Below are 26,868 nucleotides of genomic sequence, written 5' to 3'. Positions count from 1 at the left end.
GTTAAATCCCCAGCAGTGCAATTGCTGGGTCGTAGGGCAGGTCTATTTTTAACTCTTTGAGGAACCTCCACACAGTTTTCCAGAGTGGCTGCACCAGTTCACATTCCCACCAACAGTGCAGGAGGGTTCCCCTTTCTCCACATCCTCTCCAACATTTGTGGTTTCCTGCCTTGTTAATTTTCCCCATTCTCACTGGTGTGAGGTGGTATCTCACTGTGGTTTTGATTTGTATTTCCCTGATGGCAAGTGACACGGAACATTTTCTCATGTACATGTTCGCCATGTCTGTGTCTTCCTCTGTGAGATTTCTCTTCGTGTCTTTTGCCCAGTTCATGATTGGATTGTTTGTTTCTTTGGTGTTGAGTTTAATAAGTTTCCATTTCTCTACGGTGATAGGATTACAAGGTGAAACCTCTCCTGGGGACCCCCTCATGGGCTTTGTTTCCGTGGCAGACTGTCTGCATCCTGAGACCTTAAGCCTTGTTAAATCCATCTTCGAGATATATAAATATATAAATATATATATATATATGTATATATATATATATATCTTTTTTTAAAAGTATTCATTTGGGAGAAAGTGAGGGAAGGGGCAGAGGGAGAGGGAGAAGCAGCCTCCCCACTGAGCACACTGAGCAGGGAGCCTGACTTGGGGCTGGATCCCAGGGCCCTGAGATTATGACCTGAGCCAAAGGCTTAACCGATTGAGCCACCCCGGTGCCCCAAGTCCATCTTCTTTATAATGATGGCTTCCAAAACATTTGAGGAAGCTCTTCAGAAAGCCCCCTCACCCCCTCCCATCCATTTGTCTGCCCTCCCTCCCTTCCTTCCTTCCTTCCTTCCTTCCTTCCTTCCTTCCTTCCTTCCTTCCTTCCACACGATTCATCAAAGCTTTATTGAATTTCTTCAGTGTGCAAGGCATGTCTGCTGGGGCTGTGGGCAGTTTAGGTGCCGAGCTGGGGCCGCCGGCAGTGTAGGTGCCCAGCTGTGACTGTAGGCAGTGTAGACACCTGGCACAGACATTGGCCCATCTGCATCTCAGGAGCTCACAAGCTCACTGTCCAGCTAGGACAGACACGCCACGTCCCCGCATAAACCGAGGTGGTGGTAGTGATGAGTGCCCCTGAAGAAGCATCTGGGTCCAGTTCCTTGTCAGCACTCCCGTCTCCGGGCCTCTGGATGCTCCTTCTCTCTCTCTTTTAAGATTTTCTTTATTCATTCATGAAAGACAGAGAGATAGAGGCAGAGACACAGGCAGAGGGAGAAGTAGGCTCCCTGCGGGGAGCCCGATGTGGGACTTGATCCCAGGATCCTGGGGTCACGCCCTGAGCAGACATTTTACCACTGATCAACCCAGGCATCCCGGACGCTCCTTCTCTAATGGGTTTTCCCTTTGGGCTTTCCCCACGCGCAGCCGAACTTCGTGACTTACTCTTGAGAAACTACGTGGGAACCACGGCTTTTCTGTTTGTTTAAAGGGGGAAAAAAAAGCCCGTTTCACATAACCACTAGGTTTTATGGACTCTTAGTGGTGCCCCTGGAGGTCCTCTGCTGAATTGGTGGACTTATCCGGGAGCTCAGGAGCCACTCGTGGAGTTGCAGGGTGGCGTGCTGGGCCCTGCAGCATCTAGGCCCGCTCCTCCTGCTGGGATCTGCTGGGCATCTGCGTTGTGCTCCCTACTGCCCCGTCACCTTGGCTGTCGTGCAGTCCCCGAGCTAGCCACCGTGCACTGCTTGGAACAAGTGGCTGTGCGGCCTCTTCCAAGGGCTCCTTCTCACCCAACTCTTCCTGGGAGGGTGCCTGGTCCACACTGCAGGATCTCCCAGGGTTATTTCTCCCCCATGCTGCCCTTCCAGGATCTATTAACAAGCTTTGGTCTGAAATCAGCCAATTCTTATTGATTTCGATGGCGTAGGCATCTCCAGTGCCTCCCTCTTTGTGTCCCATTTAATTCCCTGTCCTTGCCTTCTGCTTAGGCTCTGTGACCATCCTCTCCGTCTGTGTAGACAGCCCGGGACAAACCCAGGTAGGTCCCTTTCAATGCCCTGGTAGCAGGGACCGTGCCAGGTATTACAAACTCTGCGCAAGAGCAAAGCAGACCTGATCGCTGCTGTGGGAGCCTCAGAGGGACGCCCGGAGACCCTGTTTATCTCCCAGATCCGATCGGTGCCAGAGTGCGCACATTCTAGGCTGATTAGCTAATGACTTTGGACTGGGCAGGTGCAGTGCCAAAAATGTGACTCACGCGGCCGCAGGTATGGACGGCAGCAAGCATGCTCCGTCGCCATGGGAACGCAAGCATGTATTCATGTCAGAGCAGAAAAGAATTCACTTGCCCTCCTTGGGGATGTGGGTATTTCCCACACCGTACCCTGGGCACATCTGCCCTCCCCGAGGCCGCAGTGTGGCCCTCGCCCCCACCCCCCTCCATCCGGCATCGCTCCCTCCTGTTGGGCATCCTGTAGATGCAGCCACCCTCCATCCAGCCACACGTCCAAGGCCTCAGCTGAAGGCCCAGTGACCTAGTCCTACAGGAGGAGAAGCAGAAGGTCTGAAGGCTTTCTTGAGGCATGGCCGTGCGACAAGGTGACAGGGGCCGGGCTTCGTGGTTGCTCAGATCTGACTCAGGTTTTCTGCTGTCACTCAGGAGCCCTGTGGCCTCATGGGTACATCGGGACAGTGCACACTTTGCAGAAGGATGAGGTGAAAGCATGTCAAAGTGCTTGGCCTGTCACTCAGTGAGTCATGACTCTCTTCCATTCTGCGCCCTGACAGTCCAGGGGGCTTGGGATGGAGGCTGACACACTCAGGGACGGTTGTCCAGAAGGCACAGCTCTCCCGGCTGTGGATCATAATGTTGCTCCAAAAATCTGATCTCCTCCGATGTAGTGACTGCCATTTGTACAACAGTTGCTGTTTTAACATCGTCGAATCATTTTGTTTACGTTAACTGGTTTAATGTGTATAATATCCCGTGAAATATGGTGTCCACCTTGCACCGGTTGGTTGTACCAGTTGCACCTTGCACGGGGGTCTTTGGTCACAAACACCAGAAACTGACTCTGGCTGATGTAAGCAAAGTGGAATTTATTGCACAGAAGCTCACAGAATGGGCGGGAGGCTGGGGAAAGCCGAAAACGGACAGAAACCGAGGTGCTCAGGTGTGTGAGGCCGGGAGGCAGAGTTAACAGGGGTGATCTTAACAGCAAAGGCCCTGGGGTCAGGTTTGCTTGGCTGTGACGGATGAAGTCCAGCCATCTCCCAGCATGTCAAGCCAAGAGCATCTGGAGGCGACTGTGGGTCACACACAGCTTTGTCCTGTGAAGGATCCCTTTGGTTTTTTGGTGGCACAGCTGGCACTGGGCTCAATGGTCCTGCAGAGAAACTGCCCGGTGGGGGAGAGCAAGTTCCCTAAACCGAATGGGGCGCTGTCCAGACGGGTAGAGGATGCTGGGCAGCTTTAGCAACAAACGTCTGTTGCAACGATCTTGGACAAAGCTCACTTTGGGCTTCTTTCCTGAAGATGAGAGATTTGAGCCATGTGACCTCCGTGGAACCTCGCTTTGTGGCATCTTTCTTTTTTAAAGATTGATTTATTTTTATTAAAAAAATTTTTTTTTAAAGATTTTATTTACTTATTCATGAGACACAGAGAGATATGCAGAGAGAGACACAGGCAGAGGGAGAAGCCGGCTCCCTGCAGGGAACCCGATGCGGAACTCGATCCCAGGATCCTGGGGTCATGACCTGAGCGGAATGCAGATGCTGAACCGCTGAGCCACCCAGGTGCCCCATTTAAAAAAATTTTTTTTAAAGATTTTATTTATTTATTTGAGAGAGAGAGAGAGAGAGAGAGAGAGCACGTGCACAAGCAGGGGGAGCTGCAGGCAGAGGGAGAGGGAGAAGCAGACTCCCTGCTGAGCAGGGAGCCCCACGTAGGGCTCAGACACTTAACCAACTGAGCCACCCAGGTGCCCATTATTTATTTTTGGAGAGAGAGAGAAAGAGAGCGCGCATGCTCAAGAGGGAGGCAGAGGGAGAGAGAATCTGAAGCCGGCTCCATCCTGAGTGCAGAGTCCTACACAAGGCTCGATCTCACAATCCTAGGACCAAGATCGGAGTCGAAATCAAGAGTTGAACACTTACCCGACTGCAGTCCCCAGGTGCTCTGACCCTGTGGTTCTAACAGGATTGCTGGGATGACTGTTGGCATCTCCTTCAACAGGGAGGAAAATATGAATGAGCATAATTAGACTTCTTAGTCTCCACTGTCCTCTTGAAATTTCCTGCTCCCTAGTATGTGTAATTAATAACTGATGTTTTCTAAAATCCACTTTTTAATAAAATGTGTCCACAGAAAATTACAGAGGTTGTAACAAATGTATTGGTATTGGCTGTGTATATTTTTATTTAATTATTTTTAAGTAGGCTTGGTACCCAACATGGGGCTTGAACCCATGACCCTGAGATCAGGAATCATCAGGAATCGTGTGCTCTACTGACAGAACCAGGTGCCCCCGTGTGTGTGTGTGTGTGTGTGTGTGTGTATATATTTTTTTTTGGGGGGGGGATTTGTTTAGGGACACTTGAGTGGCTCAGTGGTTGAGTGTTTGCCTTCAGCTCAGGGTCTGGAGCTCCCTGCAGGAGCCTGCTTCTCCCTCTGCCTGTGTCTCTGCCTCTCTCTCTCTCTGAGTCTCTCATAAATAAATGAATAAAATCTTTTTAAAAAATAAAGATTCACTTATTTACTTGAGAGAGAGAGAGAGACGGCCCCCCCGTACCCACATCTTTTAAAATCAACTTCCCTGAGCTATGATTTGCTGTAAAGTGAAATTCATTCATTTGATGTGTGCAGGTCAATGACTTGACAAATGTAACCGCCACTATCATCAAAGCACAGGACATGTTTCCAGAATGTTCTCTTCTGCCATTTATTGTCAGTTTCTCTCCTGTTCCTCCCTCATCTCCTCAGATCACCTCTGATTTCTATTCTATAGATCGGTTTGTGCCGTTGGAGGATTTCCTACGAGTAGACCATGCATAATGTGCTCTGGAAGCTGGCTTCTTTTGCATCGGAGGTTTCCCCTGTTGTTGCATCAATGGTTTGTTCCTTCTGGTTGCCTAGTAGAATTCCATTAGTCGAATACACCATAATTCACTTCTCCATTTGTCAGGTGATGGGCATTTGGGGGTACTTCCAGCGGTTAGCTATTACAGATAATTCTGCCGTGAACATTTGTGTAACGAGTCTTTCGGACAGTTTCCATCCCTCCTGCGTGAATACCTGGGCGTGAAGTTGCTGGATCATATGGTGAGCGTGTGTGTGAGTTTATAAGATGTGCTGAAACGATTACTTCCATGTATTGTGCTTTTTAGGTCTTGTTGGAGAAAACTTTTTATATGCTGAGGTCCTAAGGTGGTCTAAACTGTTTCCTACAAGTTTTAAAGTTTTGTGTTTGATGTTCAGATCTTTGATCCATCCGTAATTTCTTTCTCCTGTTTGCTCTATAGGGGCCCATTTGCACTCACGATGCTGCCGTCAAGAGGCACCTACACTATATGGACTGAGCCAGCCAGGTGCCCCTAACTATTACTTCTTATCTCCTCTCCTCTCCAACTTCCTGTCTGCTCCCCACTTCCCAATATGATACATTGCTTATTGAAAATTTTTTTAAGATTTTATTTATTGATTCACGAGAGACACAGAGGCAGAGACACAAGCAGGTTCCCTGCGGGGAGCCCGATGTGGGACTCGATCCCAGGACCCCAGGATCACAACCTGAGCTGAAGGCAGCTGCTCAACCACTGAGCCACCCAGGCATCCCTTACTCCTAATTTTTTTTAAGAATTTATTTATTTATTAATGAGAGACACAGAGGGAGAAGCAGGCTCCATGCAGGAAGCCCGATGTGGGACTAGATCCTGGGTCTCCAGTATCACACCCTGGGCCGAAGGCAGATGCTTAACCACTGAGCCACCCAGGTGTCCCCCTTACTCCTGACTTTAAAGGAAAAGCTTCCAGTGTGTTCCATTAAACACAAGGTATATTCTAATTTTGGATATTTACTATTTGTCAGGCAGAAAAGTCCCTTTTGTAGCCCTCATGGGTGAGGAGTTTTAATGGTCAGATGCTTTTTTCACATCTAGATTGTCACTTTTTTTTCTTATAATTTTTTAATGTGGTGAATTTAGCGAATGAGTTTTCTGGTGTTTTAATATGCTGCCTTTCTCAGGATTTAGTCAAGTTTATTTAGGATTTTACACTTATGCCCTGTGAGGTTAGGAGGCAGGCTTTTAATTCGTACACTGTTTTTCTTTGAAGGTCAGTATGCGGTGGTATAAAAGGAACTGAGTGTTTATCTCTCTCAGTGTTTTTCTGGAAGAGACTGGATAAGACAAATGTTGTCTTTTCTTTCAAAGATTGAGAAAACTTGTCAGTAGAACCACATAGACCTGCTGTAGCTTAAGTTAGTTTTAGACCACTGGATCAATTCCTTTGAAGGTTATAGATCTACAGGGTTTCTATTTCCTCTTGCGTCAATTTGGAATTTGTAATTTTTTTTGGAAAAGGATCAATTAGTGGGAGATAGCAAATGACCAGTCAGCTCTAAGACTTGTGGGAAAATAGCATCTTATAGCGATTCATGCTACCAACACCTGGAAGGTGGTAGGGGGAAGATCAAAGTGAATGCTTCCCAGGGTTTTGTATTATTCAGGAGGAAGAAAGAGCTATTGATTGTCTTTATGCTTGGAGTTGAGAGTATATGTTAAAAATGTCAGTGTAAACACCTAAGTCACCTAAGTAGCATAAGTAGACTATAAATGGCCAAGTTTGTAGGGGTAGGGGGGAGAATGAAGAGAATGCAATCAACCCGATAGGAAGCAAGATAAGAGGAAGCAGAAAAATCAAAGAGAAAGCGTGGTAAAGAGAAAGCATGTCCGATTATGATTTTTAGTTTTTTTTCCCTTAGCGGTGCACATGCAGGTCACTCTGCACTGTGACTGTCTTCTCTCTCTCTCTCTCTCTCTCTCTCTCTCTGTCTCAGCAGACTCTTCCCAGGACCAGCCTGGGTCACTTAATCTGCTTGTTCTCAGCGCCTGATATACAGTAGGTGTCCAGTAAATGTTTGGATGAGCATGATCAAGAAAGAAATACATAAACACGTGGACAAATATGCCTTGCAGGTAGAGCTATCCTAGCAGTTTCTGTGGCTCCAGGGAGACTTTTTTCTTTTTTTTAAAGATTTTTTATTTATTCACGAGAGACACAGAGAGAGAAGCAGAGACACAGGCAGAGCCCAATGTGGGACTCGATCCCAGGACCCCGGGGTCACGCCCTGAGCTGAAGGCAGATGCTCAACCACTGAGCCACCAGGCGTCCCATCCAGGGAGACATTTAATCTGCACTTGCCTGGGTTGATCTGTGAGTTAGGGACTGAGGAAGGAGCTGCGGCCTTGGATATGATGTGGGGGAGGGGGAGGAAAGTCAGTGTGAGATGCCTAGATTGTAACCAGCAGTGAATTCCTGGGCTGTGTAGCTATTAGGTGCTTGGTCCATAGGAGGGTGGCCTGCAGGCTGCAAATGAGTGCTTCTCAAGCAGCAACACACTCACCATTCACCGGGGTGCTGGCTAACCCAGCAGTTTCTGATGCGGGAGTTCTGGGGAGGGGCCGAGACTCTGCATTTCTGACAAGCTCCAGGGACTATCCTTTATGGAGCAAGGCTTCTGGCTGTGTCACCTACACCGAGGCTTTCCCTGGATGCTTGGGGACCGCACAGTGGCCCACTGCCAGGAGAATAGGCTCAAATGGAAACCGTTCTCACTTCTGGGGCTGTCAGCAGTGAACGAGAACATTCCAAGGCTGTGCTGGCCAAGAGAGGGGCATCCCTTAGCCCCAGACCGTGGGTTTGTGACTCCAGCCGTGTGCGGGGCCCAGGGCCCCAGGGCGGCATGGGTTTGCCCAGCTGCCTGCCTGGTAAGCTCACTCTTCCTCATTTTCCCGTTTCTCAGGCTTAGCCACATGGCTTGTTTGGACACGTTGTATCTTGGGAAGCTCTCCTCTTTGTGATTCACATGTCACTTGTCACTGTTCTCCAGCACCAGTGCTCTTAATCTGTGCAATCAAAATCCCATTTCCCTGCCTGGTTCCTGGGAGGCTGCTCCTCACTGTCACTGTCGTCCCTGAGGTCCTCCTGTTGGTGTGCTGCCCCCCGGGCCAGACAGGCAGGCTTGCTCCCGACTCCCAGAATCCTGGCATAGGCACTGGCTGGTGACTATGATGTCCTAACACCCACTTTTTTCTTCCTTTTTAGTCTCACTCTTTTTAGAGAAGTGGCACGAAACCAGCGGGCAGTGGCCCAGATTGCTGGTCAGCCACTAATGCACTGAATCCGGGGCCAGACAGACCACAGGTGCCAGCCCCGGCATTAGGTGCGCCCCCTCCCCCCCCGCCCATTGCTGTCCCTGTCACATCTTGGAAAGGTGCAGACAGCCGGTCCGCTACCTTTGTATCAACTCCGGTACATTGGAGTCGGGGAGGCTTGTGGACAGAAGGATCTTCTTATGCGTAAGTGATGGAACCTGGGGATTTGATGAGTGGGGTCTGGCTCCAGGGCTTTACAGAAAGCATATTTATAAGCCAGAGGAAGCTCTGACACGGCAGGACAGTGGGAAACTGAAATGCCTTTAGGGCTGTCCCGAGACCCTGGGCCGGGCCTGGACCTGGACATCGGGGAGCCCCATCCTTGGGCAGAGGTGATGCAGCCAGAAGGGATGCGGCTCATCACCCCGGCCTGGGTGCTGTGAAGTGGGCTTTCTGTGGTTAAAGCAGCTGGTGGAAGAGGTTCTGCATGCCAACTTTGGCTGATGGGGCCCCAGCCTTCCCTTTCGTGTGCAACTTGGCTGGACAAGCTGTTGGAGCACGCAGTGTCTGTGCCAGGCAGGTGGGTAGCAGTGCTGAGTGAGGCACGTGGGGACACCAGAGCAGTGTCCCCAGATGGCACGTGTGTTTAGCTGTATAGTGGAATCACCTAGCAAGCTTGAAAGACGGCCATCTCCAGGTCTCTCCCTCAGAGATCTGTTAAATGGGTTCAGGGATCTCCAGGAATCAGGGCGATTGTAAAGCTTCCAGATAATTCTCACGGGCAGCCAGGATGGCGGAGAAGGCGGCCACAGTTCTCTTGATCCTATCAGGTGCAACTTCAGTACGTACAGCCTTCTAGATTTTTCAGGACACGGTTGAAATCTTAAATCTTTTCATGAGAAATTTCCTGGGTGTCATATGTAGGCTCCTGGTCTCTGACACATACTGGGCTGGGATCCACCTGTCTGTGTGTTGACTGTGACACATGGCCGAGTATGTGCACCTGCCTTCACTGGTTTTCTATTCGTGTTCTTGGCCCTACTCTGTAAGAATAATGCTGCTGCATGCAGACAGACCGTGGCGATTCTGGCCCTGTTCCTTGGTGCCCTCTGGCCTCCTGCCCGGGAACATCCCACCAATGGCCTCCGAGGGGGACCCTCTGACCTACTGGGTGACTCCCCAGAGCCTGCGGTTGGGCTGGACCTCAGGGTGGCAGAGAGTTGGGTAGATATGGGGAAGTGAGAATCCAGAATATAGTCCCCATTTTAGAGAAATGGCACGTCCCAGACTTTTGTGTATTCTTCCTCCATTTCCCAGATTATGATCTGCCTGTGAGGGAGCCTGTGCCCCTCTCTCCCCGGCAGCCTCTTGATTTGGGGATCAGGCCAGAGGGATGGGCTCTTCACTTGTTCTCTCTCTCTCTCTCTGGGGTCTGGCCAGAAGCCTGGCCAGCTGGGTGCAGCCCGTGAAGGCAGGAACTGGGAACGAAGAAGGAGCAAGGAGCCAGGCTGGGAGCAGAGGGGCAGCTGATCCAGGCTGGCGGGTGGGAGTGTGACTCTTGGGGAGGACGGGCCTGTGGTCTTTATGTCCTAGTTACTTGGTTTTTCCTAACAGACCTCAATGAATATGTGACTGTCTAAAAACCTGCCTCTGAGAAGGCCCGGGGCATCTTGTCTACCACCGAAGGGACCGCCTTGGGTGGCGCAAGGGTCATGGGAAGGTTTGGGCTTTGGGGAATCCCGTGTTACTGCACCGCTTCATGATCCAGGTGTGCAGACCACAGTGGAAGCTTCAGAATCCGGTGTTGCTGCCCCGTGTTGTGCATGTGGCCTGACATGGCACTTCCACGTGGCAGGCTCGGGTTGTGGTCAGAGTGGGGGACAGGGGAGGACTTTCTCCCTGCTGTTCCATTCTTTTTGTGGTGGCTTATGGCCAGGTCCACCTGACACGTTTGGCTTGTGGCTGTCCCACTGTGACCCCTGCTCCCCTGGTCAGACTCCCTCCTCTTCTGTGTGTAATAAAATCTCCCTTGGCCTCAATCTTCTAAGGACATTTGGGATTGCATTTAGGGCCCACTTGGATAATCCAGGATCATCACCTCCTTGTTTTAGAATCCTTAGTTACCTCTGCAAAGACCTCCTTCTTCCAAATAACATAACATTCACTGCTGGCTGTGGTTCCTGAGCTAGACAGGAGGCCTTGGGAACCCACATGGTTTCTAGGACACCAGAATGCCAGGGCATGCAATTGAGGGTCTGCTTGTGCCCTGGCCTCTGCCACAAGAATCCCAAGTGTGACAACAAGACTTACAGCCCCACAGGTCACAAAGAAGCTGACCTAGGAGGTCCCAGAAGGTGGAGATTGAGTGAGAAGGCTGAGAAGTTGTAGCAGCCACCGCTGCCACTGCTGGCCCCTGGTATTTGAAAAATCCCATTATCTGAGCATCTTTGAACTTGGGCTGGCATTTACATGACTAATTTGGATCTGGTGAAAGCCGTATTTGAGAAATGAAAAGGGAAGTGGGGACCAGCACCCCCGCTACAATGGGGCCCGCTTTGGCAATGTCTTGGGAGGGAGGTGACTCACTGGGGTCTGAGCAACAAAGGGGCTGCTGTGGCTACAGGAAAAAAATAAAAAGCCCTTCCTCTGCCCTTGGCTGCCCCTTGGAAGTTTGAGCCCCAGGCTGGGTGCCCTGAAGGAGGCGTTTGGCCCATCCTGGTGCTGCCATTTACGAGCTATAAATGTGGGTACACATCTGGGGCACGCTGCCGACTGTTTGAACCTCAGTACCCTCCCCTGTAAAATGGGTGTAATTATAGAACCAGCCTCATGGGGTGGAGTGAAGAATGAATGGGTGCAGCCTTGTAAACCGGAGAGGACAGTCAGGCCCATGCTAGGTGTCACGTAAGTGCTTCCTGCTATGGTTGCAGTGATCTAGGAACAGAGATGTTACAGGTCACCTGTTCCCCTTGTTGGCATGCATGTACATCCGGGTTTAGAGCAGGGCCTTATCATCCTCCCTGCCCTGGATTCAAGCTCCCTGTGGACAAGGCCCTCTGTCTCCCCTGCTTCTAGATGGTTGTGTGGCTCATTGTAAACGTGCAGCGGCATTTGCCTGAAGGATGATTGAGCAAATCCATGGGCTCTGCAGATGACTTCTTGACGCAGGTGGTCCCAGGCCCCAGAGGAGCTCAGACATCGTGTCAGGGCTTCCTGAGAGAGCATTGCTTCTCTGCTTTGGAGCAGAGATGTGGCTTTGGCAGAGAATGCTGAGTGGTTGCAATAGAGGAGTTGGAGAAACACTTGGCTGTGTCAGACAGAGAGGGTAGGCTAGCTGGGGCTTGCCTGGGGGACAGGAAACAGGGACGCATGTGGGTACACACAGAATCACGCCAGATGCCACCACGCCTCTGCTCATCATTTTGATGGAGGTGGGAGGGAATAGGGAGTCCTTTTGTCAGAATTAGAAGAAGTGGTGGAGGAAGGCCCTGCCTACCTGTCCCTGCAGGTCCCCAGGAAACCACTCCAGAGTCACCCTCCGCTGCCCCTTCTTGATGCCTTCTGGGAAACCCAGCCAGCAGGTGGGACCTCAAGGAGATGTGCAGGTTGCCCTTGCTTGAGGACCAACCTCCAGGGAGGTGGGGGGGCAACCCCTTGCAGTCTGCAGGGCTGGGCAGGGCCTCCTAAGCACCCCTCCCCTTTCCCAGGCCACCCGGCTACTGTTGTCCTCACCCTGAGAGTACAGGAAAGCCCGGGGAACCTGCAGGAGCCTAGAAGTCAGGAGGGCATTTGTTGTGGGGCCTGAGATCTCTGAGGTCTTCAGGAATTCTCGTCAGCTAGTGGTGGGTCAGCTCCCTCCGGGGGGAGGGAGGAAGGGGGGGATGGGGATGTGAGGGGCGCTGGCTTGCTAGTCCAGCAATTCTCAAGACCAGGAAGCAACCCAACAGAAAGCAGAATTAGCCATGTTATTTGAAGTTGTGCACGTAAAGGAGTTTATTAATTTTTTTTATCGAGTTACAACCAATGTACAGTATTACGTTGAAGGCTTACAGCTTAGCACTCTGATATTTTTATACGTTACAAAATGATCACCGCAATAGATGTAGCCACCATCTGTCATCATGCAAAGTTATTACAATATTAGTGACTTTATTCCCTGAGCCATACTTTATATCCCTGTGACTTATTTATTTTATAACTGGAAGTTTGTACCTCATAATCCCCTTCGCATAAAGAGATTCAAATGATCTATATCCACTGCATTTATGCACCTTCTAGAAGCAAGATGCATGTTAGGTATCTTTAAAGTCTGTGTATATTTTCTGTGTATCAGATGAGAAGCGTTTGAGGATGTTTTTGGGTTAGAGAATCCAGTATCTAACAGGACGGTAAAAAAAAAAAAATTCTCCTTAATTGTGGGTCACAGCCTCTTTCTGATCCCCAAATAACCTATGGTTGAACTTTCTGTGGGACTTGGGTTAGGGTCACTGGGACCAACTAAGGCCCAGTCACCGTTAGACCGTACCATGGTTTCTCACCCTAGGCACGATTGGCATTGGGGCCCAGGTCGCTCTTTGTTGTGGGCGCGTGGTCTTTTGTGTCATAAGTCTTTAGTGGCATCCTCTCTCTCTGCTTATCAGATGCAGGCAGCTCCCTGTGGTTGGCATAATATTGACTCGTCCCCAACCACCCTCAACATCCCCATACACACACATCCAGGATGTCCATGTCTTAATCCCTGCAACCCGTGAGTTATAGGGCAAGAGGAACTTGAGGTTGTGGATCAGACGACTGCAGGATGGGGAAATTATCCTGCATTACCTATGCAGGCCCAGTATAATCAGAGGGGTCCTTACAAGTGGCAGAGGGAGATGGTAGAGAGATCATCAGAGACACGGCCGTGCGGAGAAGGCTGGACACACCATTGCTGGCTTTGAAGACATAGAAAGTGGGGCCAGCAGCCGAGGAGTGCAAGCCGCCTCTAGAAGCTGACAAAGACAAGGGAGCAGATTCTTTCCTAGAGCCTCCCCAAGGAACACAGCTCTGCCACCATCTTGGTTTGAGCCCAGTGAGTCCCATTTCTGAGCCAATGAACTCTAAGATAATAAATCCATGTTGTGTTAAGCCACCAAATGTGTGGTTACTCATTACAGTGGCAGTAGGGAATTGACACACTGCCCTGCTCTCCCACCCCTATTGTGGCAACCAGGAAATGTCTCTGGACATTTCAGAAGCACTGGGTCTAGGGAGCCCCACATTGTTTCCCCAGAAAACCATAGGTGGGGGTGGGGTGGGGGAGGATTTCTGTGTTCTGCAATGAGAATGAGGCTGGGAGTGTGGATGCCCGGCAGGGCTGGTTCTGGGAGGAACCAGTGGTATAAAATGGAGTGGGTGCCACAACCGCTCCCCCAACTCCCCCCAGAGGCTCCTGGAGCTGTCACACTATCATTAACGGCACAGCGTTCCTGTGCTTGTGCATATTTGGACAGAACTAGAAGCTGAGCTATCTTCCAACTGCACCATAAAAGAGAATATAAAAACTCAATAAAACACTGAAATGTCAGCCGAGGTAGCATTGCTAGCAGAGGCCTTGGCTGGGAGGGACAGCACGCTGGGTGCCCTTGGCAGTTTGTGGAAGTCGTGGGCGGGAAGGAGAGGCCCGGGAGCCCAACCCATGCTAGGGGCCACCAAGCCTGAGCCCTGGGCCAAACACACAGCCCCCTGGACCCAACCTCAATGCTGTGATGCTGTTTATTTTGCTGAATATGACATTCATGTGGTTCTGACTTCTTCTCTGTGATCTGTCATCTCCGTATGCTTTTGGAGCCATAAACCAAGCAAAGCGGCTTTGAAGTCATTGTTCTGGGGTACGTAGGAAGTATGCTTTGCCAGGGTTCTTTGGGGGCAACCACAAGGTGCCCTTTGACTTGAGAAGTGCTCCAGGAACTGAGTGTGAAGTGGACTGGCGAGGTCCATTCTGGTCCTGGCCCAGGAGCTGGGATGGACCAGAACGGAGGAGTGGGTATGCACAGCCACGGGCCCTCCCTGGTCCTCAGTTTGTGGCAACCACTCTTCCTCCCAGGTGTCCTGATGCAGCAACAGATGGTTCTGTGTTACCTCCTGCTTGCTGCTTCAGGTGCTCAGACGGAGCTCTGGCCCTTGCCTCCTCCTTGGGGGTAGGCCAGAAAACAGAAATCAGAAAAGAAATTTTAAAAAAGAAGAAAGAGTCCAGAAACATGTGTGATATGGAGGAAGACATTGTCTGTTTCCATGGCATTTTGACATGGAAGGGACATGGGCCAGACCATTCCCTGATGGGCTGGCCTCGCTGGATCAAACCATATACAGAGGCTGGTGGTTCCCAAATTTCAATGTGCAGTAGAGTCACTCCCCAGGAGGGCTTGTTAAAACAGACTGCAGGACCCGCCTGCAGAGTTCCCGATTCAGAAGGGCTAGGCTGAGACCCAAGGGTTTGTCCCTTCTAACAAATTCCCAGGTGATACTGATGCAACTAGCAGGCCCAAGGTTGAGAACTTTTGGTCTAGGACAAGAAGAGGGTCTTTGCAATGAAAACTGGTACTGATAACGAACAGTTCTCAGGACTCTACAGTGGGTGCACTGGGACCCCATGGTTGATCTGAACACTACGAGGAGACTATGCCATCCACTGTGTGATTTTTTTCCTCTACAAGGTGAAAAATTGCCTTTTTTCAATTGTCATGCAGTAAAATGGATTTTTTTGAGTGTACAATTCTACACATGTATAAATTGATGTAACCACACCCTCCACCAGGATATAGAATAATTCCATCACCCCAGGAGCCTCCCTCTTGCTCTCTCTCTGCTCTCACTACCATCCCCACCCCCCACAAGTCATCCATACCTGTTTCTTTGTCTTTTTGAGCACATCACGTAAATAGGATTGTACAGTATGTAATCTTCTGAGACTGGCTTCTCCACAGCCACGTGTGAGATGCTCCAAGTCACTACATTCATCGTTGGTTCCTTTGTGTTGGGAGTCGGGGCCCACCATATGGATGTATGGTGGCCTGTTCTTTATTGCCTGTCGTTGGTCTTTGGGTTGCTTCCAGTTTGGGGTGACTATGAATAAAGCTACTATGCACATTCACATTCATGCATGAGATTTTGTGTGGACATGTCTCCCTTCCTCTTGGGTACATACCAAGGAGAGGGATGACTGGCTTGTATGGTGTGTATGTTAACCTTATAGGAAACCACCACACTGCTCTCCAGCGGGGTTGCACCATTTTGCATTCCCAGCAGTGTCTGGGACTTCCAGCCACTCCGCATCCTTGCTGCCACTTGGGGGTTGTCATTTTTTTAAATTCCATTCGTTCTAGATCAGGCCTGGTTTTAAAATGTCTGGATGAATCTCAGAAAGGCTCAGATTTGTCCAAGGTCCCCAGCCTCTTGGTGGCTCCTTGGCTCCAGGCCTTTTACCTTGAAGGCTGTGAACATTCTGGGTGGTAGTGTACGGGAAGCCAGAGCTTCTGAGTGTGACTGGAGTTCCCACAACATCCAGGGCATATGTATGGGAGAGTAAGGCCTATGACCAGAGACTAGGGAATCCAGAAGAACGCAGAAAAAAGAGATTACCCAGAAGGAAAGAGGTACATCCTAGCATCACAGAGGTGGAAGGCACTAGGCTACTTCTCCGTCCCTATGCTCCTCCACCCCTGTCTTATTTTTAGGCTGAGGCTCAGAGAGATGAAACAGCTGGCCAGATGGGCTCACTGTGTCTCTTGACTCTACACCTGTGGCAGAAGCCACCTTTGTTTCAGGGCCACCAGCAGCTTCCCCTTGATGCTGGAAGAGTAGAGCTTTTGCAAATTGATGTACCTGGTCAGGATCATCATACTCCCTTGGTGCCCTGGCCTCGGGTCTGCTCCCGGCAGGAGTTGGCATTAGGAAGGGGGCTTTGGAGGGGCGGTCATGGTCACAGCTGAACCAGAGCCAGTGACTTAATGGGAGGGAGGGAGGTTCAACTGAAGGGAAGGTCCTTTCTCCAGAGTCCATCCCGCCCACCCTCGAGGGGACCGGGCGCAGCTGCCCTGGAAGGCTGTGGACATGCTTTCCCGATTGCAGAATACTTCTCTTTCGTTTTGAATATCATTTGTTTGGTTGCCACGGCAACGCCGAGTCTCTATTTTAATGCTAACCTGCGTGGCTGCAACTTTCTATATATAAATGCTGCTTTGCACAGTGAATTAGCTGATGCCACGGGAAGCAGTGGATGTGGAGACGGTGGCAGCAAATGACCAGTGTGTCAGCTTTGCAAGAGGAGGGACTGCAGCGGGGCTGAGGTGAGTGGGAGCCCTGGGGCAGGTGCTCGAAGCTCATTGGAGCCCAGGGACAGCCAGGTGGCCCCGCCAGGCCTGGTGCAGGGAAGCCTGCCCTGGAGAACCTCTGTGGGCAGGTGCTGGGCTCTGCTCTGGAGGAACCCAGGCTGATTCTTGTCTGCCCTCCTCCTTCCTTCACCGAGTCTGGGTCTCATGGTGGGAGGTACCCCGAGGCTTGAGAGAGCGCAAGCCACTTGGGCGGGGGTGGTATCTGCGGTGCACTTGGTGGAAAGCGAGTTCTTCTTGTTGTCTTCAACTTACCTTGGTTCTCTGTTCAGGATCTCCACCTCTTCTGTTTTGCTTTTTTCTTAATTCCTGAGTGTGGCGAGGCCTTCCTGGGGCCAAATGGGTCCTGCCAAGTGGTGCCAGTAGAGTCCTTGGGAGAAGCCTGGAAGGGGCTTTGAGAGTCAGCAGGGTCAGCCTACTGGGGGAAGCCCAGAGAGGTGCTGCGACCTGCCAGATGTCACACAGCGGGTCAGAGACAGAGTGGGACAGCAGTCAGGTCCACAGGGATCTTCCGACGGGGGTGAGGGGGCACATTCTGTTGTGGAGTCGGGACGGCCGTGGGTGTACACTCCAGAGCTACAGGGGCTGCAGAGCGGGAAGCACAAGCTGGGGGGGTGGGTATGTAACAAACACAAGATTATGTAACAGCATCTGAAGCCTCTTAAGGCTTCTGGAAAGTACATGCAGGTGGGAGTCTAGGAAACTGGGATTGGTGTGGAGTCAGACACTTCCTGTGTGACAGTTGTGTTAGCTTCTCTCGACTTCCCTGCCTGAGCACCGGGTGTACAGATTCTCCTTGCAGCCCTGTTGTGGTGAGTCCATGTTGCGGCAAGTGTGAACCTGCCAGGGACCTTGATCAGGCCCTGATGAGGGGGTGATGCGTCCGAGCACAGAGCAGTTCGGAAACTACACGGCTCCGTCCCCCCCGTGGCAGGGATGGGGTGCTGCCAGGAGCAGAGGAGTTCTCCGAAGATGGGGATTGAAGCAAAACGCGGTACAATTTTATCATATTAGAAAGTCTCGCTTGGGCTGCTGCTTCTTTGACATTAAGCATTCGACAGATATTTTAAGTGCATTGGATCCAGAGGCTGGGACCCTCTTCTTGAAAAGAGAAGATCTGAGGGCGCCTGGGTGGCTGGTGGAGCGTCTCCCTTCGGCTCAGGTCGTGATCCCGGGGTCCTGAGATCGAGTTCCGCATCGGGCTTCCTGCTCACTGGGGAGTCTGCTTCTCCCTCTGCCTCTGCCCCTACTCATGTTCTCTCTCTCGCTCTCTCTCAAATAAATAAATAACCAACCAATCAATCAATCTTTTAAAAAGAGAGAGAGAGAGAGAGAAGACTGAGGATGCTAAGTGCCCGGGAGGGGCACACTCTCCTGGGAGGCTGGGAGAACTGGGAGCATTTCTCTCTGCCTGGGTGGGTCTCGAAAAGTGAAGCGAAGGAACCTTTTAGAGGAATTTCTGATGGAGAGGCAGGTAAAGGAAGGGGTCCCTAATGAAAGGAGCTCCCGACCTGGTAGAGCAGCGTGTCGGGATGTATGAGTCGCGAGCCGCACGCTGCATGTGATCAGCGTTAAGCAGCACAGGAAGCCGGATGGCAGGGTGTCGGAGGGCATCGCACGCGGTAGGGCGTGCGCCGCTGCGCGGAACTTGGGCTTCGTGTGTCTGTTGGGTTGTGAAGGGGAATGGGCTCTGCACTGCGGGGTGAGACTTGGAGAAACAGAGTTGGGAAACTGCCTGGCCTTGGGTGGTGCCTGAATGAGCCCGAATTTTCTCCTGCAGATACATGGCCGTGGATCTCCTTCCCAGGGAAAAGCCGGCAGGAGAGAGGAAGGCTTCTGAGCGAGAGCCCCACGCGAGCATCATTTTGAGACGCGGATGTGGTGTCGTGTGCAGCGCAGATGGGGCGGCAGGGCAGTGGGGGAGTGTGAGGTGTGGGAGTGGGTTGGTGGCGGCCGTCCTCCCCGGGCTCCGAGGTCCGGAGGACAGCTTCCTGTGGGTGGACTGAGAAGGACGTTGTGATCCTTGCAGCAGTTGCCCCGATCACCCTGCATTCGTCCCAGAGGCTCCAGAGCCCCGCAGCTCTGTGTCGTGCACTCCTCCCACCAGGATGGGTCCAGTCTGCCTTCCCACCAGGCACTCACTGGGGTGCAAGGGTGCTGGCTTCCAGCTACTTGGTCGTGCTGCTCCAAGGCAATCTCTCTGCTCACAGGGGCAACAGTGTCATCTTGCCTTTGGACGTGTGGATGCACATCTGTCCTTCCCGAGGCTGCTGGGCCTGGCTCCCTCAGCAGATTCCCCAATCTCAAAGCTGCTGCTGTTTTTTTTTTTTTTATAAGATTTTATTTATTTATTCATGAGAGACAGAGAGAGGCAGAGACACAGGCAGAGACACAGGCAGACGGAGAAGCAGGCTTCATGCGGGGACCTTGAGGTCATGCCCTGAGCCCAAGGCAGATGCTCAACCACAGGGCCACCCAGGTGCCCCCCAATCTCTAACCTTCTATCAGGCTGCTCAGTGCATGGCTTTGCCTTTGACGCCATCTCTGCCCCGCTTCCTGCTGGTGGTGCATGCCTCACTCCTTAGGCCATTTTGCTTCTTTATGCACCTGCTCCCCTTCCAAACCTTCTGATCAGCTGATGGGGTGCCACTTTCCCATAAACAGAGCAGGACGGCCTTTCAGAGGCACTCGTGCCCCAGAAATCTTGTCTCGTGCTTCCCTTCCAAGGAAAGTGAGACCCAGGCGGGGGCGCATAGCTCTGGGGTGAGAGGAAGTCAGCCACACATTTGCGGCTCTTAGGATCCCTGGACGCGGGTGCCCAGCTGCAGCCGGCAGGCAGTGTTGGTGGTAAGAGGTCTCCGCCAAGGGATGGTTAGCGTGGGGTGGGAGCAACTAATTCATGCTCTTAGTCTAGGATGGTGGTATTTGATTCTTTAAAAGCCAGGGAGCCCTCTCTCCAAACAAGTGCTTCTGCAGATACCCAGCAATTTTGCAAGGAGCTGCACGCCAGTGGCCAATGGGCAGAATGAAGTTCGGGACCGTGGGAGGTTTTGTGGTTGTTTTGTTTTGTTTTCGCCCGTGGTTTCATTTTAAAGCCACTGGGTTGGTTTGCCAACATCTAAAAAATCATCAGATTACACATTGAAGATTAAGATTCCTGGTGTCTCATGCAAAAAAAAAAAAAAATGAGCAGCTTTGATGACCCCCATCCTCGGCGCCCTGCAAGAGTGTCAATGTGCTGGTCATAAGGGGTAGGTTTTCCAGAGTGCCACAATTCTCACCCATCTCTGCTGTTCACCAGCACAAGACCAGTGATGGGATAGTGACCATCATTTGTTTTTTTAAAGACTTATTTATTTTAGAGAGAGGACAAGAGGAGGGGGAGGGGCGGAGGGAGAAAGAGAGAATCCCAAGCAGACTCCCTGCCAATTGCTGAGCCCCATGTGGGACTCGATCTCAGCGACCCCAAGATCGTGACCTGAGCCAAAATCAAGAGTCGGCCGCTCAACCAACTGAGCCACCCAGGTTGCCCGTCATTCTTTTTTTTATTTTTTCAAATTGAGGTGAAATTGCTACATAACATTTGTTAAGTGTGGAGTGTAGGTACAACGTTCTATTTCAGCGTCCGTCTGTGCTCAGAGAGATCACCCTCAAAAGTCTAGTTAACATCCATCACCGAACAACTGACGCCTCTACCCATTTTGTCCACCCCCAGCCCCCTTTCCTTCTGGTAAACATCGGTGGGTTTTCTGTATCTGTGACTGCACGTATGAGGCAAATCATATAGTATTTATCTTTCTGCATCTGACTTGCTCCACTGAGCATAACGCCCTCCAGATCTATCCACTAGTTCTGCTCTGATCTTTATTATTTCTTTCCTTCTGCTAACTTTAGGCTTCGTCTATGCTTCTTTTTCTCGTTCCCTTAGGACATAAAATTAGATGGAGATTGTTCTTGTTTATCAGGCCAGTCTGTATTGCTATGAAGTTGCCTCTTAGAACTGCTTTTGCCACATCCTATGGATTTCGTTCTGTTGTGATTCTGTTTTTAATGGTCTTTAGGTATTATTTGATTTCTTCTTTATTTCTCTGATGAGCCCTTGGTTGTGCAGTGGCATGTTGTTTCATCTCCCCACGTTTGTGGTTTTTCCAGTTTTCTCCTTGTAAATTGATTGTTAGTTTCATACCATTGTGGTAGGGCAGGATGCTTGATTGGATTTCTGTGGTCTTCAATTTTTTTGAGACTCGTTTTGTGGCCTGATATTTGATCTATACTGGAATATGTTCCATTTGCTGTATCCTGGACTATGTCCCATGTGCACTTGAGAAGAGGGTGTGGTATGTTCTGTTGCCCTTGGATGGAATGTTCTGTGTGTCTGAGGCTCAGAGTGTGGATAGAGTGCCTGCGCTCGGTACTGTCCTGTTGCATCCTTTTAAGACCAAGAGGTGAGGAGAGACAGGGATCCCTAGCTGAAGAAAAGGAGTTGAGGGTTTCACCCCACATGATTCCTGGCATGGTTCCATGCATGCTTCAAGGGCTAGAGTTGTTTCCTTTTGTGGGATCTCAGCAAATCCTAATCCCTTTTTATCCAGCCACATGCTCTTCAGCACTTCTATCTGTGGGTCCCATTGGTGTAACAGTGATGAATAAGCCCCAGTGCCTTTGACTGTCATAGAAAGAAAGATAATAATCACTGGGATCTCTTCTTATGGGAGAAGTGGTGTGTGACCCTAGCAGACAACGGATTGAGTGATGTCGAGAGAGATCAGGCTGGCTGCTCAAGTGCATCAGAGGTAACCAGGCATTTGTGGGCTGGGAGTCCTTGGGGGAAAATAATATACCAGTTCATTTTTTTAAAAGATTTTATTTATTTATTTATTTATTTATTTATTTATTTATTCATTCATTCATTCATTCATTCATTCATGAGAGACACACAGAGAGAGGCAGAGACACAGGAAGAGGGAGAAGCAGGCTCCATGCAGGGAGCCCGATGCAGGGCTTGATCCCAGGACCCCAAAGTCATGACCTGAGCCGAAGGCAGACGCTCAACCACTGGGCCACCCAGTCATCCCAATATACCAGTTCTTTAAAAAGTATGGGTAAGAGCCAACCACGTGTGTACATTCCACATTGAGCATTGGTCGCTCAGACTGCTTTTGTCATGGATGATTACCTCTGGCCTCTGTCCATGTTCTCTCTGGCTAAAAAACTTGAATTACGTTGGTGGACAAATTAGGCAACTGGGACAGTGAGTCTTTTCTGAACGTATTTACTTGGAGCGCCGTAGGCCCATGAGGGGCCTGGTGACCCTTCCCCAAGCCTTGTCTGGTTCCTTTGTGATTTGGGGGCCCCTGACAGTATTTTAGCATGTAAGTAGGCTCCACACCCTTCATGGAGCCCAGTGTGGGGCCTGAACTCATGATCCTGAGATCAAGACCCAAGACCTGAGGTGAGATCAAGAGTTGGACACTTTACCCACTGAACCACCCAAGCACCCCTGCCTCTACCTTTTTGTCTCCTGCTCTTCCTGTATCCTCCCATCGGTGGCCAGGTGACCCCAGGGAGATAAGACACCCACCTTCTAGGGGGGACTGGCAGGTCCTACTCAGACCCTGGGGGGATCGCCATCCATTCCTCATGGTGTGAATATTGGGTATGTTTTCTGTGTCCGGGGACACATTTGAGTAGAACACCGTTCTTGATCTTGGGGAGTGAGGACCACTCACCGTAGCTGTGCAAACTAGAGCAGCCTTGGAGGAAGGAGAGGACCAGCGCACCTGGGAGGGAAGGTATGGCTAGGGCCTGGGGCTACATCTCCCAGAGGACAGCAAGAGGTGAGGTACTAGGCCCACCAGACAAAGCAAGGCAGGTCCCCATCGCAGCTGGAGCTTTGAATGCAGACTGGCCTTGCCTGCTTGCACGGAAGGCTGCTCTCAGATTGTGGTTCTCAGTCAACATCTTTCACCCTGGCTGCTGGTCAGGGCTCATTTCCGTGGAGATGTTTATCTTGGTTCTTTCCTCCCCTCCTCTGGCACCTCTCCCTTCAGTTAGCAAACGAGGCCTCCCACTGGCCATCAGCCACCATGTGAAGTTGATAGGGGCTTGGCTGCCCGTGGCCTCACTCGAACTTCTCCCTGGAATATTTGCCCTCGGATAGAGGATTCTCAGTCACTGGGTGTGTTGGGAGTGGCCTGCAGTGAGGGGGAAATTGCATCGTTCTTGGAGACAGGACACCAGGTTCAAATGGGTTGTGTCCTCTGTGTTGTAAAACCTTGGGGAAGACCTCCACTTATTCGATTGTGGAAGGAAATTAAGATACTTCTCTACAGTGGGCACCTGGCGGGGGCGGGGGGGCGGTGGTGCTCAGTGGTTGAGCATCTGCTTTTGGCTGAGGGCGTGATCCTGGGGTCCTGGGATCGAGTCCCACATTGGGCTCCCCACAGGGAGGCTTCTTCTCCAGACTCTGTCTCTCTCATGAATAAATAAATAAAATCTTAAAAAAACAAAAACAAAGAATATTTCCCTACAGCGTTCTTGTGAGGGTCAACTAGGCTACAAGATGCATGAGTGGCCAGCTTTCAGAGGCCCCAGCAGACATGGCGTGTGTGGGGGTCCATGGATTTGACTGTCCCCTTCTGATGGTCCTCTAAATCCTAAACTTGTCCGCTGAGCCTAGTAATTCCGTTTCCCATGCCATTCCTCTTGCTCCTTTGATGAGCTTAGTTGTGTACAGACGGTAGAGGTGCCAGCCTGCACACATTAGCCTGGGCTGTTGGGAAAAACCCAGTCGGTGCCATGGGAGTGACTCAGCGCTGTGATCTCGGCTGTTGACTTTCCCCAAGGGTTGCTCAGTGATGGGAACATATGGGGCAAAGCTAGCATTTCTGGAGTTGCAACGGTGGTTTGGACCTTCAGGTCTTTGCAAGAATTCTGGGAAGGCGATGGTGCCATTTCCATTTGTATGTGCAGGAAAGAGAAAAGATGAGTTTCAAAGAGGTGAACTGACTTGCCTGAGATTATGTGGCTGGTAGGCTGTGGAAGGCGTCCTTAAACTTCCTCAATGCCTGGCTGGAGGTTAGAAGCTGGGTTTGGGGACAAGCCAGTGGATGCCTGTGGCTGGTCTCTGGGGTTGCGTCTGCTGTTTGTCCTCGCCCACACCTCCAACCCGTCCATGCACACCTTGTTTTGGGAATTTCTGTTGCAGAGTGGCAGTTGTGGTTTCTGGAAGTTTCTGGAATCTTCCAGACCCCCTCATTGGAATGGGGCTTTGCATTTCAATGAGTGGAAAAAGAGGCAGAAGAAGATTTGCCAAAGGGAAAATCAAGTGTGTTTGTTCACTCCCCTTGTGTGCACAGATGTTTCCTCCCTCCCTACACAGGGGGCTCCCTGGCTACAAACAGATGGGAAATGGGTCATGGTTGACCAGGGAGCTGGACTAATTGGAGGTCGGCTTGCACAGAGCAGTGTTAGGGTCAGCCTGGGAGTTGTGCTAGGTGGGGCTTTGGCTCTTGCCGTGTTGTGTGACCAGAATTAGTCCTTAGCCATGCCAGCAGCATTAGCACCAAGATTTAAGGCAGCCAGAGAACAAGAAGGAGGCCAGAGAGCAAGAAGGAGGGCACTTTGTGCTGGACTAGGGGAGACTTGGCATCTGTCTCTGGGTTCAGTTTCTTAATCTGTAAAATGGCAGCATGGGATCAGATGATCTCTGGGGTTCCTTCCTTCTCTAATTTTTGTGTCAGCCTTGCACTGGACCAGAAAGTTCTTTACCATTGCCCATTTTGTCTTTTTTTTTTTTTAAGATTTTATTTAAAATATTTTTTAAACATTTTATTTAAAATCTCCAAAGAGGGAAACCATACCACAGCTCCAGAGAGATGTCACCATGTGATGACGTGGGCTCCTCTCACCCATTTTATTTTTTATTTTTTAAAGATTTTATTTATTTATTCATGAGAGACACACAGAGAGGCAGAGACACAGGCAGAGGGAGAAGCAAGCTCCCTGCGGGGAGCCGGATATGGGACTTGATCCCAGGACACCGGGATTACGCCTAGTCAAAGGCAGATGCTCAACCGCTGAACCACCCAGATGCCCCTGCCCATTTTGTCTTAATTCATTTTCTTAAAAATAAAATCCCCCCAAGTATCCTTACCCTTTGAAGGATAGTACAACAAACCCTAATCTGATAAACTTCATTTTAGGGGATGGCACCTGAGAAAGGATAGATCAAGGCAATTTTATTAGCAAATATTCTCTAAATATTTTAAATAGCGCTGTATTCCTATGTTAGTTCATGATGGAATAAAGTAAGATTTTTTTAATGCATCAAAACTGGGGTGCCTGGGTGGCTTAAACATCAGTTAAGTCTGTTAACTTAAGTTTAACTAAGTCAGTTAAACATCTGACTCTTGACTTCGGCTCAGGTGATGATTTTGGAGTTGTGAGATCGAGCCTTGCATTGAGGTCCACTCAAGCACAGAGGCTGCTTGAGATCCCCTCTCTCCCTCTCTTTCTGTCTCCACCCCAAAGCATTACAATTAATATGTTCATTATAGAAAATGGAGAAATACAGAAAAGCAGAAATAAGTAAAAGATATTTAGCATTCTTTTCATCCGCCCCCCCCCTTTATTTGCTGTATATATATTTGTCTACATAACTGGGATCATATGGTATATTTTAGAATTGAATATTGCTGATCTGGGGGGAAGGCAGTATTTTCTTGATTGTAAAAATAACTTTATAAACACATTTAAAAAAATGAAGAAAGATTTTGACTTGTAAAATTACAAATAAATAAGCATTTTAAATGTGATAAAACGAATACAATTAAGACAGTTGGAGGAATCCCAGAATACAAAGATAACGTGCGTTCACATTTTCCTGGGTTCCCTCAGTGCTCGCTTGGCAGGGATGGGAAGGGAGGGGTATGGGGTGTGTCATTTTCTACCTTTGACATCATGCTGCATACACTGGTTCTTTTCAATTTTTTTTTTTAAGGATTTTATTTATTTATTTGAGAGAGAGCATGAACGGGGGGACAGAGGGAGAAGCAGGCTCCCTGATGAGCAGGGAGCCTGATGTAGGGCTCGATCCCAGGACCCCAGGATCATGACCTGAGCTGAAGGCAGAGGCTTCACCTGCTGAGCCACCCAGGCACTCCTATACTCTGGTTCTTAAAGCAGGAGCAAGTCTTAGAAGGTGATAGAACTGGGGGTTTTGCTGATAGAAAGCATTGGCCCCTGAGTGGCTGATTTGATTGGTCTTTCTGATCTGGGCAGGAGGGGAGGCTTGCTTCATTCAGTGTGAGTTTTGAATATGCACAAGGCCATGCTTCCAGCTCCTTGGCAAGCAGAGTGGCCACAGTGGTACCCTACACGGCGCAGTGTTGCTGGGGTGGACGAGTGACAGAGGCTTTGTCTGGTGCTGCTCCCAGTGCAAGGTCCCCAAACCTCCAGGAGCAACACCAGTACCAGCACGTGCTTGGGCACAAAAGCTGTGACTGGAGGCCTTGATGTCCTAGCCTTGATCGACGTTGCAGGAGGAAGGAGGAACACACACCCTGATTCCAGGCTGGGCACGAAGCAGACTGGGAAGGCCGAGGGAAACTCCAGTCACTGGGCATTACCTGCAGGCCAGACAGTCTGTTGGCTGGATTTCTGAGCTGGGGAGTCTGTACTGAGTAAGAAATGCCTCATGGATGCATTGATGTGGCCCTCTTCTGGGTCATCGTCCTCATGGTGATTCCTGCCCCGGTGCCTGGAGCGTACAGGGGTGGCTTCTTCACCTGCCTGCAAGCTTAGAGCACCTTCTCTGCCTTTCACGTCAAACGTGAATACAGCTTGGCTGCACGTGTACATCTTGAATCTCAGACGTTTGGAACAAAATCTCGTATCTGCAGCTCAGTGTGGCCCACCCTCCAGGAAATGCTTGTTGAGCTCCCACAGTGATGACCGAACAAGATGATGACCACACCCCACGAAGCTTTGACTTGAGTGGAATATGTCTTCTGGCACTTTCTAGCACTTTCAGGCAGCTGATGCCAGCCCCTGGGCAAGTCCCTGCCTTTTGGAGCTTGGATTCCCATGGGAAGTGCCCATGGTAGGAGCAGAAGAAAAGTCTGAGGAGAAAACAGG

At 50.4% G+C, this 26,868-nt stretch overlaps 1 protein-coding gene across 8 annotated transcripts in view; it reads left to right on the top strand.

Moving 5' to 3' along the window:
• Positions 1-26,868, top strand: part of GAS7 (growth arrest specific 7) — a 210,732-nt gene that overhangs the window by 71,392 nt on the left and 112,472 nt on the right. For 2 of the 8 annotated variants that reach the window (XM_049110221.1, XM_049110222.1), the window contains exon 1: positions 18,512-18,643. The exons of 2 other annotated variants lie outside the window; for them this stretch is intronic. In XM_049110221.1, the coding sequence (XP_048966178.1) occupies positions 18,516-18,643 (128 nt within the window). In that variant the 5' untranslated portion in view covers positions 18,512-18,515. Of the gene's footprint in view, positions 1-16,536; positions 16,690-17,396; positions 17,544-17,574; positions 17,726-18,511; positions 18,644-26,868 lie in introns of those variants that run through there. 4 more of the 8 variants (XM_049110223.1, XM_025428379.3, XM_025428381.3 and 1 more) reach the window with 4 other exon arrangements.

The sequence above is a fragment of the Canis lupus genome, chromosome 5 (assembly GCF_003254725.2).
Source record: "Canis lupus dingo isolate Sandy chromosome 5, ASM325472v2, whole genome shotgun sequence".
Taxonomy (NCBI): Eukaryota; Metazoa; Chordata; class Mammalia; order Carnivora; family Canidae; genus Canis; species Canis lupus.
Note: the sequence above shows the minus strand (reverse complement) of the source record. Positions and strands in the feature narration are given on the sequence as shown.